General features: G+C 40.6%; 1 protein-coding gene across 2 annotated transcripts in view; it reads left to right on the top strand.

Moving 5' to 3' along the window:
• RPF2 (ribosome production factor 2 homolog) overlaps positions 1 to 16,627 on the top strand; it is a 44,133-nt gene extending 27,506 nt beyond the window's left edge. For both annotated transcript variants that reach the window (XM_044244386.1, XM_044244383.1), the window contains 3 exons: positions 2,735 to 2,837; positions 15,351 to 15,495; positions 16,280 to 16,627. In XM_044244386.1, the coding sequence (XP_044100321.1) occupies positions 2,735 to 2,837; positions 15,351 to 15,495; positions 16,280 to 16,459 (428 nt within the window). In that variant the 3' untranslated portion in view covers positions 16,460 to 16,627. The remainder of the gene's footprint in view (positions 1 to 2,734; positions 2,838 to 15,350; positions 15,496 to 16,279) is intronic.
• The last annotated feature ends 3,108 nt before the right edge of the window (positions 16,628 to 19,735 follow it).

Here is a 19,735-nt window from a genome sequence, read left to right as displayed (position 1 = left end):
TTTCCTTCTGACCATAACCAATTTAACGTCTACCTCATATACCCCCTTATATTTAACCAGGCTTTTCATCTATATCCTTACTCCTTAATGTCTCTCTTTATCTCAGCCATCATTCTTGCCCATTTTAGGGTCAGTCTTTTTGGTAGTGTGAGTTTCGACACATTTTCATTGCCCCTTTGATGTTTCAGACTCCTCTTATACGTTCATTGCTCCATTCCTGGTATCAGTTGTTTCTCTAAGGAGCCCTGAACTTTTTTTGTTTTTTTGTTTTTTGTTTTAAGATTTTACCTATTTATTTGACAGACAGAGATCACAAGCAGGCAGAGAGGCAGGCAGAGAGAGAGAGAGAGAGGAGGAAGCAGTCTCCCCACCGAGCAGAGGGCCAGACGTGGGGCTCGATCCCAGGACCCTGGATCATGACCCGAGCTGGAGGCAGAGGCTTTAACCTACTGAGCCACCCAGGGGCCCCAGACCTGAACTTTTTTAAATTGAGAAATTATTTTAGAAATCATAGTCTGGGTGCTAGGAATTGTTTCATGGTTGGCCATTGTTTGTAGGCTTTTTTAGTGAACAAAACTTTGAAATTTGTTTGTTCAGATAAAATGTATCCTGAGTTCATACTGAAACTTCTAATTCAAATTTAGGACATTAGGATCTTAACTTAATTGACTTCACATGTGATTCTTCTTTCATCCATGACAAAAATATGGGTTTTCCATAATCTAAACAATTATGTATTTATTTTATACTGTACTAACCATACAGTAGTCTCAGAATAAAATACCAGTGTTACTACTGATAATATGAATATTGAGTGCATTGAAAGTTTTGTGGTTTTGTCTATAAAATATACCCTGTTAAGGGTCAGGGGCACCTGGGTGGCTCAGTAGGTTAAACATTTGACTGTTGATTTTGATTTTGACTTGGGTCACGGTCTTGGGGTCATGAACTCGAGTTCTGTGTTGAGTATGGAGCCTGCTTTGGATTCTCTCTCTGCCTCCCCTCCCTGCCCCCACTCTCACTCTTGCTCTCTATCCCTTAAAAAAAGAAAAGAAAAAGAATATGTGGTCAACTCACTCTGTGTGTGTGTGTGTGTTTTATGATAGATTTGTTTATTTATTTATAGACTGCAAGCATGGGGCGGGGGAGAGGGAGAGAGAATCTCAAGCAGACTTCACTAGTGTGGAGTCCAGCTTGGGGCTCCCAGGACCCTGAGATATGACTTGAACAGAAATTAAGAGTCAAATGCTAAACTGACTGAGCCACCTAGGTGCCCCCAAATCACTGTGTTTTGAAGTCACTTAAAATAGTTCTTTTCTTTATGATAATGCTCAGTACACAGGTTCATTTGATTTTTATTTTTAGGGATTACTTTAAATTTTTTTCATTTTAAATTACATTTTAAACAACTTTTGAGATAATTTACATGTAAGCAAGTCTCCATTTTTTTTTTTTTTCAGGGATTTTAAAAATTTCTTAAATTTTTAAAAAATTAACATATTATGTACTCTTTGTTTCTGGAGTACAGGTCTGTGGCAAGTCTACATACTTAAAGTTTTTAAAATTTGAAGGATTTTGACATATATAGACACCTGTGAAAACACCACTGTAGTCAAGTTATAGAACCTATTACACCCAAAAATTAGCCTGTGTCCCTTTGCAGTCTATCCTATTTCTGTATTTTAAGCAAACATTAGTTTGCTTTCTGTCATTATGGATTATTTGCATTTTGTAGAACTTTAGATAAATCAAGCAGTAATGCTTCTTTTGGTTGTGTTAAGATCATCTCATGTGCCACCAGTGGTATGACTACCACACTATGGGAAAATAGCCTACTCGTGGATCTCAGTGGTTCTTTTCTGGTGTTAACAATTTATTATCTTTGCTCATATAATTGAGATTTCCATTAGAATTTATTTTGTGTTGGCCTCTACATAAAACAAAGGCTAATTTGATTTAATAGTCAAAGTTTGAACAGCTATTTGGGCTGTGTGTGTGTGTGTGTGTGTTTAAGATTTTATTTATCTGAGAGAGTTCGGGGGAGTAGTAGAGAGAGAGAAGGACAAACAGACTCCATGTTGGAGTGTGGAGCCCTGTGCAGGACTTGATCCCACAACCCTAAGATCATGACCCGAGCTGAAACCAAGGGTCAGACACTTAAGACCAGCTAAGCCACCCAGGCACTCCTAAACAGCTGTTTTTATAGAAATTTGCCATCTTAAAAAAAAAAACAACTTTATGAGAGAGAGAAAAAGTATGTGGGAGCAGGGGCAGAGGGAAAGTGAGAGAGAAAATTTTTTTTTTAAGGTTTTATTCATTTATTTGACAGAGAGCACAAGCAGGGGGGAGCAGCAGGGAGAGGGAGAAGCAGACTCCTCGCTGAGCAAGGAGCCTGATGTGGGACTCCATCCCAGGACCTTAGGATCATGACCTGAGCCAAAGGCAAACACTCAACGAACTGAGCCACCCAGGTGTCTCTAGAGTGAGAATTTCAAAACTGAAAAACTACATGGGTCAGTGAACTAAACATAGAAATACAGTCATGAGCTTACATGGTAGAGGGGTGGTGGGTCTCTCAGACATTCTCAGGGGTTGGTTTTTGTGCCACCTGTTTATCTTTTTAGGTATGTATTGATTCAATATAGAGCATTTTACAGTCTGGCTTTCTGTAACTGAATTTAAAAGCGTGTTAGTTTTTTTTTTTTTTTTTAAACAGCCTTGAATTTGTTTTCAGATTTTTTCAGAGGACCCACAGTAGCAAATATCCGCCTGGCTGGTTTAGAGTATGTTCTGCACTTCACTGCACTGAATGGGAAGATTTATTTTCGGAGCTATAAGTAAGTACATTTTGTAGGATATTTTTTAATCCAGGGTTAGCATTTTAGTGTGACCTTTGTAGAGCTCAAACTTAGAATTGGTGTTTGGTCAAAAGTTTGTTTAGAGAGTTTGCAAACTCGTAGTGGCACAGCAGGTCTGTGCTGTTCCTCACATCTGTCATTCCCCTGCTCTCTTCTGCCTCTGAAACCCTGCTTTTCCAGGGCCCCAGAGCATCTGATGCGACACTCCTCTGAGCTTAGAACACTAATTCAGTCTTGACCCTACTTTATATGGTATCTTTTTTTCTCTTTTCTTTTCTTTTTTTTTTAAGATCTTTTATTTATTTGAGAGAGAAAGAGTGGGTGTAAGGGCAGAGGAAGGAGAGAAAGTTCCAAGCAGATGTTTCACGGAGCCTGACTCAGGACTTGATCCCATGAGCCATGAGATCACGACCTGAGCCAAAACCAGGAATTGGACATTTAACTAACTTAGCCATCCAGTTGCTCCCCCCGCCCCGGCTTTTTTTTTAAAAAGATTTTATTTAGAGAGAGAGAACAAGCAGAGGAAGTGGCACGCAGGTGGAAAGGGAGACGCAGGCTGCTGCTGAACAAGGAGCCCCATGCAGGGCTCCATCCCAGGACCCTGGGATCATGACCTGGGCTGAAGGCAGCTGCTTAACCCATGGGCCACCCAGGCATCCCCCCGGCTCCTCCTTTCTCATGACTGGGTTTAGAGCATGAAGACAAAAGTCTTAGGCCAGCCAAAGCAAATCACAGAACTCTTAATCTAAAAACTGGAGTCTGAAAGGAATGAGAAGATTCAGTGGCTAGATTCATTCTCCAGCCTAGACCTTCCAGCTCTATTCTTACCATAGTATAAATGTAAATCCTAACACTGATTTTGTTTTCATTAAAAAGCTTAATGATAGGGCGACTTGGTGGCTCAGTGGGTTAAGCCTCTGCCTTCAGCTTGGGTCATGATCTCGGGGTCCTGGGATTGAGTCCCACATTGGGCTCTCTGCTCAGCGGAGAGCCTGCTTCCCCTCTCTCTCTGCCTGCTTCTCTGCCTACTTGCGATTTCTCTCTCTGTCAAATAAATAAAATCTTTAAAAAAAAAAAAGCTTAATGATATGCTGCAATTGTCAAGCCTTTTGGGGTAATCATGAGATATATATATATATATCCATATGTGTGTGTGTGTGTATACATACATGTATATATATATTTTTTAAGTTTTTTTTTTTTTTTAACTTATTTGACAGAGAGATCACAAGTAGGCAGAGAGGCAGGTAGAGAGAGATGGGAGGAGGAGGAGGCAGGCTCCCTGCTGAGCAGAGAGCCCGATAAGGGACTTGATCCCAGGACCCTGAGATCATGACCCTAGGCAAGGGCAGAGGCTTTAACCACTGAGCCACCCAGGCGCCCCACATGTATATATTTTATTACATACATTCTTTTTTTTTTTTTTTTAAAGATTTTATTTATTTGTCAGAGAGGGAGAGCGAGCTAGCACAGGCAGACAGAATGGCAGGCAGAGACAGAGGGAGAAGCAGATTTTATTTATTTATTTGATAGACAGAAATCACAGGTAGGCAGAGAGGTAGGCGGGGGGTGGGGAGAAGCAGGTTCCCTGCTAAGCAGAGAGCCGGATGCGGGGCTCGATCCCAGGACCCTGGGATCATGACCTGAGCCGAAGGCAGAGACTTTAACCCACTGAGCCACCCAGGCGCCCCCATACATTCTTTTTTTTTTAAAGATTTCATTCATTTATTTGACAGACAGAAATCACAAGTAGGCAGAGAAGCAGGCAGAGAGAGAGAGAGGAGGAAGCAGGCTCTCCGCTGAGCAGAGAGCCCGATGCGGGGCTCGATCCCAGGACCCCGGAATCACGACCTGAGCCAAAGGCAGAGGCCTTAACCCACTGAGCCACCCAGGCACCCCCATACATTCTTTTTTAAAATAAAGCATTGGCACTGGCTGATCAAGCCCACACTCTCCTGGAGAATATATTAGTTCCCACAAAGTGCCTGCCTTTGTACATAGGATTGAGACTAATGTCCGTTTTTAAGTTACGGCATGGCAGTGCAGCCTGGAGCCACTGACTGTTCAGTGTTGACAGGGACTTCTTTGTGTTAGCTGTATGTGCAACCATTTGTGGTCTTCAGCATTTCTGAGGTTTTACATTTTTTAAATTCTTTTTTTAAGGAGAGAGAGAGAGAGAGAATGTGCCCAGGTGTGCAGAGTGGGGGAAAGGCAGAGGGAGAGGGAGAGACAGAAAATCTGAAGTAGGCTCAACATTAGCCAAATCTCACAATTCTGAGATCGTGATCCATGTTGAAATCAAGAGTCAGACGCTTAACCAAGTCACCCAGGTGCCCTTACATTTTTTTTTTCAGTGAATTCTACCAACAATGTCTGGCTCGAACCTATGACCCCGAAATCAAGAGTCTTGAGCTCTAAGCCAGCCAGGCCCCTAATTTTGTTCTTTTCTTCACAATGGAATACCTGGTTGACCAGCTTATGTTAATGAATGTCCAAATGAATTTAAATACTCACCTCTTCTCAGTAATTCCCATCTTTGCCTCAACTGTATTGAATCAGAGGTACTTTGTTCTTTTCACCATGATTGGTACCATCACTTCTGTTTGTTTATTTTCCTTTTGTTTAGATAGTAATAATAATAATAGGCAAAATGCAATAAAATAACCACATGATCAATACTCATTTTTATTTTTATTTATTTTTATTTTATTTTTTTAAAGCAAGAGGGATTTTATAATCATTTCGAACTTGCTGAGATTGAAAGCCTTACGTCTCTTTTGAGTTTCTAAACTTAACTTTGGTGCTATGAAGAATATATAAAGTAGATGACTCCAATATATAGAATTAGAAAGACAAACAATCAGTAACATAAGAAAAATATATTTTTTTAACTTTTAATTTTTTATTTTTTATAAACATATAATATATTTTTATCCCCAGGGGTACAGGTCTGTGAATCGCCAGGTTTACACACTTCACAGCACTCACCAAAGCACATATCCTCCCCAATGTCCATAACCCTACCCCCTTCTCCCAACCCCCCTCCCCCCAGCAACCCTCAGTTTGTTTTGTGAGATTAAGAGTCACTTATGGTTTGTCTCCCTCCCAATCCCATCTTGTTTCATTTATTCTTCTCCTACCCCCTTAACCCCCCATGTTGCATCACCACTTCCTCATATCAGGAAGAAAAATATTTTTGAAAACTTACTGTGATTAGCCCACCTGGAGATATAAAGGAGCTAAAAATATAAAGAGCAACATCTTTGAGAATGAGAAATGAATGACAGTAATCTAATCTCTTTTTTTTTTTTTTTAAGATTTTATTTATTTATTTGACAGGCAGAGATTACAAGTAGGCTGAGAGGCAGGCAGAGAGAGAGAGAAGGAGGAAGCAGGCTCCCTGCTGAGCAGAGAGCCAATCGATCTCAGGACCCTGGGATCATGACCTGAGCCGAAGGCAGAGGCTTTAACCCACTGAGCCACTCAGGCGCCCCTAAACTCTTTCATTGTAAACAGTGTCAAAGAAAGTATTCACTTGTATCAGAACTTGTATTTAGTGAAAAGAAAGATTAATTTCTAAAGAAAGAAATGCAGAGAAAATAAAATGGACAGAAAATTATCAAATCAGACTTCAGAACATGGATAAATTAAGCAGTATAATTACACATATCTACCCGTCTACTTACTTTAAGAAGAATTGCTGGAGTCACATTAGGTTAGCATGGCATGTCCCACAATGAAATAAAAAGTGTGAGCTTTTGAGAGCAGAGACCCTAGTGTAAATTTAATCCCAGTTGTTTTATACAGGCCTAGTAATGCATGCTAGCTATTGATTTATAATAGGAAATGGACTGTGTGATTGAGAGCAAGCTGCTAGTGGGAAAAAACAAATCATCAAATGTAGATTAGCTTCGTCTGCAGAGGCTGTGCCGCCCTTGGGAGAGGAAGGAAGAATTGGTCCGAGGGTTGAGCGTCACCTCTGAGCCCATTAAGCTGGCTCTGGACCAGGCTTGGCTGCATGACCTAGTCAGGTCACTTCTTAGGGCCTCCGTTTTTCCTCTGCAAAAGGTAGTGAGTGATACCATTCATGTGATTCTGCGGTCCCTAAAAGATCAATATAAAGTAATATAAAGTAATTCCTTTATAAAGGGGACAGGGGTTGTGGATAAAGGTGGGAAGATGCTGGAGAAGTGTGTCTCACTTAGTGTGGTTCCTTAGGCACTCTTGCAAGCTACACTTAGGTGTCCTGCCCTCTTCTTTTACTTGGAACCAGCCCTGAAGCAGTTGGTAAAAGGTAATAGTTACCATTGGTGCACATTTGTGAAGTTAATAAGGTTAATCTTAGAAAATGGCTTTGAATTTTTTGGATGAAAGGAAGTGTAAACATGAAATTATATTAATATAACCTTTGATTTGACCTTTTGGGGGGAATAAATTGTTGTTAATTACCTCTTCCCATGTATTGTATAATAATTCCTCATATGTGAGTGACCATTTATATTCCTTGGAGAATTTTATTCACTATAAAGTCAAAGCCATGCATATAAAACAGGAAATTTTTAGTAACTGCCACATTTGCCTTTGCCATGACATTGGTTAGGTTCTATGGGGAGAAATATGCAAAACAAGGAAGTATTAGCATACCTTAAAAAGCAAACAGCATTGTAGGCAAGGAGATTAAGTAATGAAAAACAGAACATCAGCAGAAGAGAGAGGGATATGGAAGGGAGAAAAATAGGGAAATTACAACTTGAACAAGAGTGGTAATGGCAGTCTTCCTCCAGGAATAGGCAAATAATGTTTTATTTTTATTGATTAATTGACTGGTTTTATTTATTAGAGTGTGCACAAGCAGGAGGAGTGGCAGGAAGAGAGAGAGGGAGAGGCAGGCTCCCTAGCGAGCAGAGAACCCAATGTGGGGCTCGATCCCGGGACCACAGGACCACGACCTGAGCTGAAGGCAGAAGCTTAACGGACTGAGCCACCCAGGCACCCTGCAAATATTGTTGTAAAATGTATGGGAATTACCCATCGACATAGCTAATAGCCTGAGCCCATTTGAGAAGGAAAGAGTTGGGGTGTCTTTTCAACCCTGTATCCTGATGTACCATAGAGCCTTGCAGAATTGAATGTCTCTTTTGATTTAGAGCTTACAGGGAGACAAAACAAAACAAAGCTTGAGGTTAGGATCCGAGATGGAGATTGATAGGCATATGATGTAACAGTTCTGGGTGTAGGCTGGAGACATGATGGCCTGGAAATGAAATGTCTATTTAAAAAACAATAGCAGTGTATATGGTGGGATGGGGGTGAAGGAAAGGGTTTTAATCTTCTTATTTATTTATTTATTTTTAAAGATTTTACTTATTTATTTGACAGAGATCACAACTAGGCACAGAAGCAGGCAGGGGACGGGGCAGGGGAAGCGGCAGGGGAAGCAGGATCTTTGTTGAGCAGAGAGCCTGGTGTGGTGCTGGATTCCAGGACCCTGAGATCATGACCTGAGCTGAAGGAAGAGGCTTAGCCAACTGATCCACCCAGGTGCCCCTTACTTTTGTTTTTAATGAGTCAGTGTCAGTCTCTTCTTTTTGCTTAGTGTGATCACAAAAATCATTTGTAAGTTCTTTATTAATACATTCCCTCTGAGGAAAAGTAAACAGATGGTTTTTTAAAAAAGATTAATAATAATTTTAGATTCTAAATTAGGAAATCAAAGAAAAACTTAAACAATTCATGGAAACCAATGAGAATGAAGACACATTGGTCCCAAAACCTAAGGGATACAGCAAATGTGGTCCTCAGGGGAAATACGTAGCCATCTAAGCCTCACTCAGAAAAATTTTAAAATCCAGAATACACCATATCTCTATATACCTCAAAGAATTGGAAAGTCAACAACAAATTAAGCCAACCTCACACACAAGAAGGGAAATAATCAAAATTAGAACAGAGATCAATGAGATAGAAATAGAGATACAGTAGGACACATCAATGAAATTAGAAGCTGGTTTTTTTAAAGAATCAATAAGATCAATAAACCACTGACCAAACTAATCCAAAAGAAATGAGAGAGGGCCCAAATTAATCAAATTATAAATGAAAGGGGAGAGATCATGACTAACACCTAGGAAATGGAAACAATCATCAGAAATTATTATCAACAGTTATATGCCAATAGGTTAAGCAACCTAGAAGAAATGGATGCATTCCTAGAAACCTATAAACTTCCAAAACTGAATCAGGAAGAAATTGACAACCTGAATAGACAATATCTAGTATCGAGATTGAAGCAGTGATCAAAAACTTCCAAAAAACAGGAGCCCAGGATCTGACGAATTCCCTGGAGAATTCTACCAACATTCAGAGAAGAAATAATACCTATTCTTCTGAAGCTGTTTCCAAAAATAGAAACAGAAGGGAAACGTCCAGACTCTTTCTGTAAAGCCAGCATTACCCTGATCCCCAGACCAGGCAAAGACCCCATCAAAAAGGAAGAATTTCAGACCAATATCCTGATGAATATGGATGCCAAGATTCTCAACAAGATCCTAGCTAATAGGATCCAACAGTACATTAAAAAGATGATCCACCATGACCAGGTGGGATTTGTCCCTGGGATGCAAGGGTGGTTCAACATTTGCAAATCAATCGATGTGATAGAACAAGTCAATAAGAGAAGAGAGAAGAACCATCTGGTCTTCTCAATTGATGCAGAAAAACCATTGGACAGGTTACAGCATCTGTTCCTGATTAAAGCGCTTCAAAGTATAGGGATAGAAGGAACATTGCTCAACTTCATAAAGTCTATGAAAAACCCCCAGTGAGTATCATCCTCAATGGGGAAAAGCTGACAGTCTTCCCTTTGAGATCAGGAACACAAGGATGTCCACTTTCGCCACTGTTGATCAGCATAGTACTGGAAGTCCTAACAATAGCAGACAAAAAAAGAAATAAAAGGTACTCAGGTTGGCAAAGAAGAAGTCACATTCTCTCTTCGAAGATGACATGATACTTTATATGGAAAACCCAAAAGACTCCACCCCCAAACTACTAGAACTCATACAATAATTCAGTAATGTGGCAGGATACAAAATCAATGTACAGAAATCCCTTGCTTTCTTCTATACTAACAACAAAAATATACGAAAGGAAGTCAGAGAATCAATTCTATGTACTGTAGCACCAAGAACCATAAGATATGTGGGAATAAATCCAACCAAAGAGGTAAAGGATCTGTACCTGAGGAACTACAGAACACTCATGAAAGAAATTGAAGAAGACGCAAAAACATGGAAAAGCATTCCATGCTCGTGGATCAGAAGAATAAACATTGTTAAAATGTCTATACTGCCTAGAGCCATCTATACTTCCAATGCCATCCCGATAAAAATTCCACAGGCATTTTTCAAAGAGCTGGAACAAACAGTCCTAAAATTTGTATGGAACCAGAAGAGACCCCGAATTGCTAAGGAAATGTTGAAAAAGAAAAACAAAGCTGGGGGCATCATGTTGCCTGATTTCAAACTTTACCACAAAGCTGTGATCACTAAGCATGGTACTGGCACAAAAATAGACACATAGACCAGTGGAACAGAGTAGAGAGCCCAGATATGGACCTTCAACTCTATGGTCAAATAATGTTTGACAAAGTGGGGAAAATAACCAGTGGAAAAAAGACAGTCTTTTCAATAAATGGTGCTGGGAAAGTTGGGCAGCTATGTATAGAAGAATGAAACTTGACCATTTTCTTACACCATAGCTTACAAAGATAAACTCGAAATGGATAATAGACCTCAAAGTGAGGCAGGAATCTATCAAACTTCTAGAGGAGAACATAGGCAGTAACCTCTTCAACATCGGCCACAGTAACTTCTTTTAAGACGTGTCCCCAAAGGCAAAGGAAACAAAAGGGACAATGAACTTTTGGGACTTGATCAAGATCAGGGGTGCCTGGGTGGCTCTTTGGGTTGGGCCTCTGCCTTTTGCTCAGGTCATGATCTCAGGGTCCTGGGATCAAGCCCCGCACCGGGCTCTCTGCTCAGCATGGAGCCTGCTTCCCCCCAGCCCCCGCCTGCCTCTCTGCCTATTTGTGATCTCTCTCTGTGTGTCAAATAAATAAAATCTTAAAAAAAAAAGATTAGAACCTTCTTCACAGCAAAGGAAACAGTCAGCAAAACAAAGAGGCAACCTACAGAATAGAAGATATTCGCAAGTGACACTACAGACAAAGAGCTGATATCCAAGATCTGTAAGAAACTCCTCAGACTCAATACACACAAGACAGATAATCATGTCAAAAAATGGGCAGAATGGGACGCCTGGGTGGCTCAGTTGGTTAAGCAGCTGCCTTCGGCTCGGGTCATGATCCCAGCGTCCTGGGATCGAGTCCCACATCAGGCTCCTTGCTTGGCAGGGAGCCTGCTTCTCCCTCTGCCTCTGCCTGCCATTCTGTCTACCTGTGCTCGCTCTCTCTCCCTCTCTCTCTCTGACAAATAAATAAAATCTTAAAAAAAAAAAAAAATGGGCAGAAGACATGAACATGTATGTCTCCAAAGAAGACATACAAATGGCTAACAGACACATGAAAAATAGCCATCAGGGAGATTCCAATCAAAACCACATTGAGGGGGTGCCTGGGTGGCTCAGAGGGCTGAGCCTTTGCCTTCAGCTCAGGCCATTGTCTCGGGGTCCTGGGATTAAGCCCCGCATGGGGCTCTCTGCCTAGTGGGGAGCCTGCTTCCCTCTCTCTGCCTGCTTGTGATCTCTCTCTGTGTCAAATAAATAAATAAAATCTTAAAAAAACACACACACATTGAGATACCACCTTATACCAGTTAGAATTAACAAAATTAACAAGGCAGTAAACAACAAGTGTTGGAGAGGATGTGGAGAAAGGGGAACCTTCTTACACTGTTAGTGGAAGTGCAAGTTGATGCAGCCACTTCGGAAAACAGTATAGAGATTTCTTAAGAAATTCAAAATAGAGTTACTCTATGACCCTGCAATTGCAGTACTATTTACCCCAAAGATACAGATGTAGTGAAAAGAAGGGCCATCTGTACCCCAGTGTCCACATAGCAACAATGGCCACAGTTGCCAAATTGGAGAGAGCCAAGATGCTCTTCAAGAGATGAATGGATAAAGAAGATGTGGTCCATATATACAATGGAATATTAGACCTACACCAGAATGGATGAATACCCAACTTTTGTATCAACATGGATGGGACTGGAGGAGATTAGGCTGAGTGAAATAAGCAGAGGAAGTCAATTACCATCTGGTTTCACTTACTCATGTTGCATAAGCAATAACACGGAGGACATTGGGAGTTGGAGAGGAGAAGTGAATTGGGGGAAATCGGGGAGATGAAGCATGAGAAACTGTGGACGCTGAGAAACAAACTGAGGGGAGGGGAGTGGTGGGATAGGTGAGCCTGGTGGTGGGTTTTAAGGAGGGCACGTATTGCGTGGGACACTGGGTGTGGTACATAAACAGTGAATCTTGGAACACTGAAAAAAATTACAAAAAAATTCAAGGAAGTTTGGCAAAATTGTAAAAAAAAAAACAAACTAAGAATGCTCAAAATAGGGGAGATGAACCATGAGAGACTATGGACTCTGAAAAACAATCTGAGGGGTTTGAAGTGGCGGGGGGGTGGGAGGTTGGGGTACCAGGTGGTGGGTATTATAGAGGGCACATCTTGCATGGAGCACTGGGTGTGGTGAAAAAATAATGAATACTGTTTTTCTGAAAATAAATAAATTGGAAAAAGAAAAAAAAAAAGAATGCTCAAAATGATAATACTTTTAGATTTTAGATTTCACTGTTAAAAGTTTAATAAAGAAAATGAATTATAGGTCTGTCACCAGAAACCATACATAGAAAACTGAAAATTGGGGAAAGTTTTCTTATGTTTCTGTCAATTTGATCTGCCAGTGAAGTAATTCAGGCAAGATGATTTATACAGGGGCACCTGGGTGGCTCATTCAGTTAAGCATCTGGCCTTCAGTTCAGGTCATGATCTCTGAGTCTTGGGACTGAGTCCCATGTTGGGCTACCTGCTCAGTGGGGAGTCTGCTTCTCCCTCTCCCTCCGTCCTGCACCCCCACCCACCACCCCAGCTTACGCTCTCTCACTCGCTCGCTCGCTCTCAAATAAATAAAACCTTTAAAAAAGATCATCTACACAGATAGTATGGCATTGTAACTTAATTCTTTGGTAAATAACAGCATATGTAGTTATATGTACTATATATACACACACATACACGATATATATATGCAGTTATTTGGAAATAATCTTAATTATATACTCAAAAAATTACTTTGGTAGGAGGATACTTGCATGGATTAAAAGGTACTTGGGTAACCGAATCCATTAGGCATGCCATGAGCTGTTTAGATCTACAACTTTTCCATTTAGCTGAACATAAGCATTTTAAGTGGTAGAAACACTTTTAGTCGGCTATTTTTATATGTAGAGTTTCCCTGATTTCTTTAGTAGTCTATTGGACGCAAGATGTTAATCAAGATACTAATCTTGTTATGAGTTCAGCTTTATAAATGTCATTTATTTGGAGGTATTGAATATGTGGATGCAAAAGCAGAAATAAGTGAGTTACAGCAGAGTCAAATGATCACTGCTGCCATATGCCTTCAGTCAGCTTTTAGGGAAGAAACCCTGATATTACCAACTTCATCTTCTGTTCCCCCACTGTGGGCCTGAGACTGGTGTACTCTCAACGCTCTTCTCCTGGAACCACTATGAAGAGAGTGGGCTCAGCACCCTGGTTTTGGCTTATTTCCCCTCTGCTTGCTCTCTTCAAGTCCCATACTAATACTTATGTGATCTTTTATTGTTAGTAGATCTTTTTTATTGTCAACATGTCTGCTTTTTACATATCCTAGGTTGATGTTTGTTTTGTTTTTGCCTTGTTCAATTTGGTGTAAATAACTGTGTCTGGTACAGCGTATCTATCATTAAGACTCTCCTATAGCCACTGGATGCACCTCCCATGGGGAGACCGTCTGCATGTGATGCCCAAAAGGCTGTTAATGAGCTTTTGCACACTCACTTCTGCTTTCTGGAGTTGGTTGTTCTTAGGTATTCCTTATTGTGCTTGTACTCCTACATTCTGTCTCTTCTCATGTCATTTGTTGCCTCTCTCATATACTACCTTTGGTGTGAAAAGTTTGATCTTAATTATTCTTTTTTTGAAAAGTTTGATCTTTTATAAACATTGTTATTCATTTAATTCTTTTATTCCATGTAGAGATCTGCCCACTATAACAAATTTGAGTTAGTGCAAATAATCTTCAGGTCTTTGAGCTGTTCTTGTGGTATCATTCACAAAAAGAATTTGTTAGTCTCCTCTCTTTCTGTGTTGCTCATCTGTTTCCAGATCCAGAACTATTTTGACATCTGGAATCTAGAAGGTTGTGGTTTTGTTGTATTAGGGTTTTAAAGTTTATTCCAATCTATAGAGATTAGTATGTGTCTATACTATACTCAGAAGTGGATTCTGAATGGGTCTTAGAGAAATAAGAATTTCTTAATCATGTAAATGTAATGTTTCAAAGGCCCTGTTGAAATCGTTTTTATAATTCTGTAAATCTATAAATAAGATGTAGTCAAATCAAAGGATTCCATTTCTGGGGCCCCTGGATGGCTCAGCTAAGCATCTGCCGTCAGTTCAGGTCATGATCCCAGGGTCCTGGGATCAAGCCCTGCATTGTCAGGCTCCCTGCTCAGGAGGGACCCTGCTTGCCTGCTCCCCAGCTTGTACTCTTCTCTCTCAAACCGCCCCCCCTTTTAAAAAAATTTTATTTATTTATTTGTTTGTTTGTTTGTTTGATAGAGATCACCAGTAGGCAGAGAGAGAGGGAAGCAGACTCCCTGCTGAGCAGAGAGAATGATGTGGGGCTCAATCCCAGGACCCTGAGATCATGACCTGAGCTGAAGGCAGAGGCTTAACCCATTGAGCCACCCAGGCGCCCCTTTTCTTCTCTCTCAAATAAATAAAATCTTTTAAAAAGGGGGGGGGTTAATTTCTAGGAGAATTGCCTGTCTCACTTCCTGTTTCTCAATAATATTTTGGTTTGTTTTTGTTTTTAAGATTTTATTTAGGTGAAAGAGAGAGAGCATGAGTAGGGGGTGGATTAGAAGGGAAGGGAGAAGCAGACTCCTCACTGAGCAGGGAGCCAGATGAAGGGCTTCATCCCAGGATCCTGAGATCATGACCTGAGCTGAAGGCAGACACTTAACTGACTGAGCTACCCAGGTGCCCAACCATGTAGTATTCTTTTGTTTTCGATTTTTAAAAACCAGCAAACCAAAGAATATACTTGGCCTAAACGCAGAAAGTATTTAAGAAGCTTAACCTCCTAAAGGCTGTCATTTTATGAACTGTAATTCTCTTGAACAAAAATATTTGAGGGGATAGGATTTCCATCAAAGTCAAAGCAACATTTCTTTTTTTCCTGCTTCATAAAGGTTGCTGTTGAAGAAATCTGGTTGCAGAACACCAAGGATTGAGTTGGAAGAGATGGGACCCTCATTGGATCTGGTTCTGAGGAGGACACATCTGGCATCAGATGATCTTTATAAATTATCTATGAAAATGCCAAAAGCCCTCAAGGTTTGTAACTTGCAGATTGGTGCCATATTTATTTGTATATTCCACTCTTCTTTCCAGAAGGGTTTGCAACATAGGACACTAAAGAACATATGGAAAGAGATCAATAATATAGATAAAATTAGACTCTAAGAAAAAAGAAAAGGAAGAAGAAGCAAATAAGGCAACCATAAAGGGTAATAAAAGATTGTAGAAACCACACATCAACTATGGCTAAGAGCTTTTTGGTAGCCAAGACTGCTGGTTTTCAGCAAGAAAGAAAATTGGGGTATTGTAGAGATTGGGGATTTAGAGTACAGGATGTGTATGTAACCCATACTTGCATAAAACCTATTTTGATTTTTGAATGGTTTTAAAAAACAAGTAGAAGTGGCATCTCTGGAATGCTAGTAAAGATTAAATGATAGTCACAGTTCCTCAAGCTAAACACAAGAAATTATCTCATTGCATGATAATGGTTAACATAGTCTATAGTGTTGCTTTTTGAAGTGTGGTCTTACAGTTTACCTGGGAATTGTTAGAAATGCTAAATCTCAGGTCCCACCCAAATGTGTTGAATTATAATATGCATTTTAACAAGATTCCCAAGTGATTTGAATGTACTTAAGTTTGAGAAGAAAAGTCTATAGGGTTATAGATTATATCGAATAGGTGATCACTAATGGAAATTGTGAGTGAAATAGTTAATGTACACTACATTTTTACCAGTTTATACACTAGTAGCATTATATATATAATGGACATATATAATTATGTGTTTATATATATATATATTCTTGTTTCATAGCCAAAGAAGAAGAAAAATGTCTCCCAGGATACTTTTGGTACAACTTATGGAAGGATTCATATGCAGAAGCAAGACCTAAGCAAACTACAAACCAGGAAAATGAAGGGGTTGAAGAAGCGACCTGCACAAAGGATAACAGAAGAGCAGGAGAAAAAATCAAAGAGAATTAAAAAAAACTGATGGAATTTAGCCAGTGACTATAATGTTATTGTAGTCTGTTTACTTAAGAGAATTATCAATCATCAGTCATTTGTAAGTTTCTTACAAGATTTTATTAAATGTTTTTATAGTATGGTAATTTACCTAAACTATATATTATGAACACTAATCTACTGGTATTACGTTGAATTAAGCCTCTTTGTTTCTTCATTTTGTTTTGTTTTTTAAAGATTTATTTATTTGACAGAGAGAGACAGCCAGAGAGGGAACATAAGCAGGGGGAGTGGAAGAGGGAGAAGCAGGCTTCTCACTGAGCAGAGAGGCCAATGCAGGGCTCAATCCCAGGACTCTGGGATCATGACCTGAGCCGAAGGCAGACACTTAACAACTGAGCCCCCCAGCTGCCTCGAAATTAAGCCTCTTTGAGATACATCCTGGTGGGTCATTTTCTCTCTCTGTTACGGTATTGGCTCTGCCACAACCTCCACCCCCCAAGTCTCATTGAGTTGGTAGGTGAGGAGGGATCTCCAGAACAACCAGACTTCTGGGTTAAGCTTTCAATAAAGGAAGAAAGCCATGGAAAGTAGAAATGGCCCAAAGGAATTATATAAACACTTACTATGAGTTAGCTGGAAAGTTAACCCCATCTCCCAAAACATACCTACAACCTGACTTGTTTTTCACTTGTTTTTACTCTGCCTGAAATTCTTCCAGTTAGAGATTCATTTGAGATTTTTAACTTTGTGTCTTAAAACATTCTCTTAAGAGCATGTCCACTAATTTTCTCCCACCTCCACCTCCCCAAAAACCCACTGATATTCATGGTCATACACTAAAGAACGTGCCTCTGAAGAAGTCCAGCAGAGAAGATACAGCACACTGTGGAGCAAAACAAATCGGATACTGGCAGACTGAGGAGGGCACGAAGAACAGTTTTCACTTCAACCTCATCAGCCCTGCCCCTGTGACACAGCTCTCCGCCAAGAGAAACCTTACAGCCTGCAGTTTTCCCAGGGAGGGCAGGGAGAAGGTGTGAGGGAACACATGGCTCCCCTAGCCCTGCAGATGCTGTCAGAGAGAACCCTTTTCTAGTCCCACCCAGAAGACTGAGTTGTACTGCGCAGCCCAGGAGTGGACTGCACCTGGCCTGACAGCACCCAGGGCTCTCAGAGGTCAGTAAAACCAACGTGGACCGTGGAAACCACAGCATAACCTCCATTAGGAATCTGCCCATGAGCCACTAGAGGGGCTTGCCTACAGAGCCCCACAGAGGTCCATGGCGCACACCACTCTCAGTGCCTCACCCATACGTCATCCCACCCCGTAGCCTGCCACCAGCGCACGAGGAGGGCAACACGAGTGAGCTTCGGGAATTGGCTAGTGGACACGTGCAGAAAGCAGTCCCATTCTCCCCGACTGGGAGAGATCAGTCCGCGCTGATTCAGTCAGCACTGCGCTAGAGAGAGCAAACAAAAGGGAGATTCAGCACCCAGTGTGGCTTCACAGGATCAAAAGAAGGCCTTAAAGTTTGTATGACGCTGTCTCAGGGAGTAGGAAACAAATAGGCCAACCATGGAGACGATTTAAAGCCTGAATGTGTCTGGATCTGAGCTATATATTCACTGCAGACTCTGGCTAAAGCACTTTTTTTCTATCACTGCCTCAGTTCTCACCTAAGTATGATAAAGTGTTTAAACCTGCAGGAACTGCATCCTCTTTCTGGCTTCCAACTTGACTTAAGAAGAAATAAACTAATAATTTAGAAGCATGCTTCTTTCTGACTCCACGATCAGTCATGGAGGAAACGGACCAATCAAGAGTCGCCTTCTGCACAGGAGCTGGCGGTATTATGAGGGAGAGAGAGAATCAAGGCCATTGACGCTGTGGGCTACAATGCTAACCTCCTTTGTTCAGATGGCGCTTTTTTTTTTTTTTTTTTTTTTTTTTAGATTTTATTTATTTATTTGAGAGAGAGAGATCACAAGTAGGCAGAGCAGCAGGCAGAGAGAGGGGAAGGGAAGCAGGCTCCCTGATGAACAGAGAGCCTGATGCGGGGCTCCATTCCAGGATCCCGGGATCATGACTCGAGCCAAAGGCAGAGGCTTTAACCACTAAGCCACCCAGGCGCCCCTGTTCAGATGTTTTTAAACTGAATTGAATCCAAGGACTTTCCCAGTAAGAAGAAGCCAGTTAGGGGCAGTTGGGTGGCTCAGTCGGTTAAGTGGCTGCCTTCAGCTCAGGTCATGATCCCAGGGTCCTGGGATCGAGCCCCACATCATTCTCCCTGCTCAGCGGAGAGCCTGCTTTTCCCTCTGCCTCTGCTTGCTGCTCTGCTTACTTGTGCTATCTCTCCGTCAAATAAATAAAATCTTAAAAAAGAAAGACAGTTAGCAAATAACTAACAACCATTAACTCCACTAAAAGTAACTACTCTCACCGTACCAATTGCTGATCCTGTCCCTTGTTAGGAAGACTTCAAGAGGCCTTGAAAGGAGCCTACCATTGAGCAGGGGTGGGGGAATGAGGGAATTAAATATTTACTCAATTTGTTTCATTCCATTGATTTTTCTACAACACTAGAGAACTTTTTTTTTGCTTTCATTCATTTATTCATAAACATTTAATAAGTTTCTTCACACTCAGTTATATTTTCTTTCCTTTTTTTTAAAAATTTTTATTTATTTATTAGAGAGAGAGACAGAACAAGGGCACAACAGGGATGAGGGGGAGAAGCAGACTCCCTGCTGAGCAGGGAGCCCAATGCGGGGCTCAATTCCAGGACCCTGAGATCATGACCTGAGCCAAAGGTAGATACTTAACTGACTGAGCCATTCAGGCACCCCTAAGTTAGATTTTTCAATAATGAAATATTGTAGTACCTGTCATTATAGAGGTCACAGTCCAGTGGGACAGACCAAGTAGACCAGCGCATGGTGTGAAAATTATTTTTACTGTTAATTAATTTGTTTGTTTGTTTATTTATTTATTTTAACGGATTTTTAACAAGGTCCATGTAATCTTTTGCTCTGGAGAACTAGAGAACTTTTTTAAAAAGAAGGTTGTTGTTAGTAATGTTTAATTCAGTCACACATGAACAAGGGACAAGGACATCATCTCTTCATTAGCCATTAGCCCAAATGTCTTTGTGCAATCTACTAATAATAGTAAAGTGGCTGATACATGCATATAAAAACTTTAACTTATATCTCAAAAAGAAAGATTTTCATTATAATAACAAAAGATCACAAGTCCAAGAATATATTGAATTATTTTTGAACAGAGTCTTATTGAGAGAGA

This window comes from Neovison vison, chromosome 1, assembly GCF_020171115.1.
Source record: "Neovison vison isolate M4711 chromosome 1, ASM_NN_V1, whole genome shotgun sequence".
NCBI lineage: Eukaryota > Metazoa > Chordata > Mammalia > Carnivora > Mustelidae > Neogale > Neogale vison.
The sequence above is the reverse complement of the archived record's forward strand: the minus strand, read 5'-3'. Positions and strand labels throughout refer to the sequence as shown.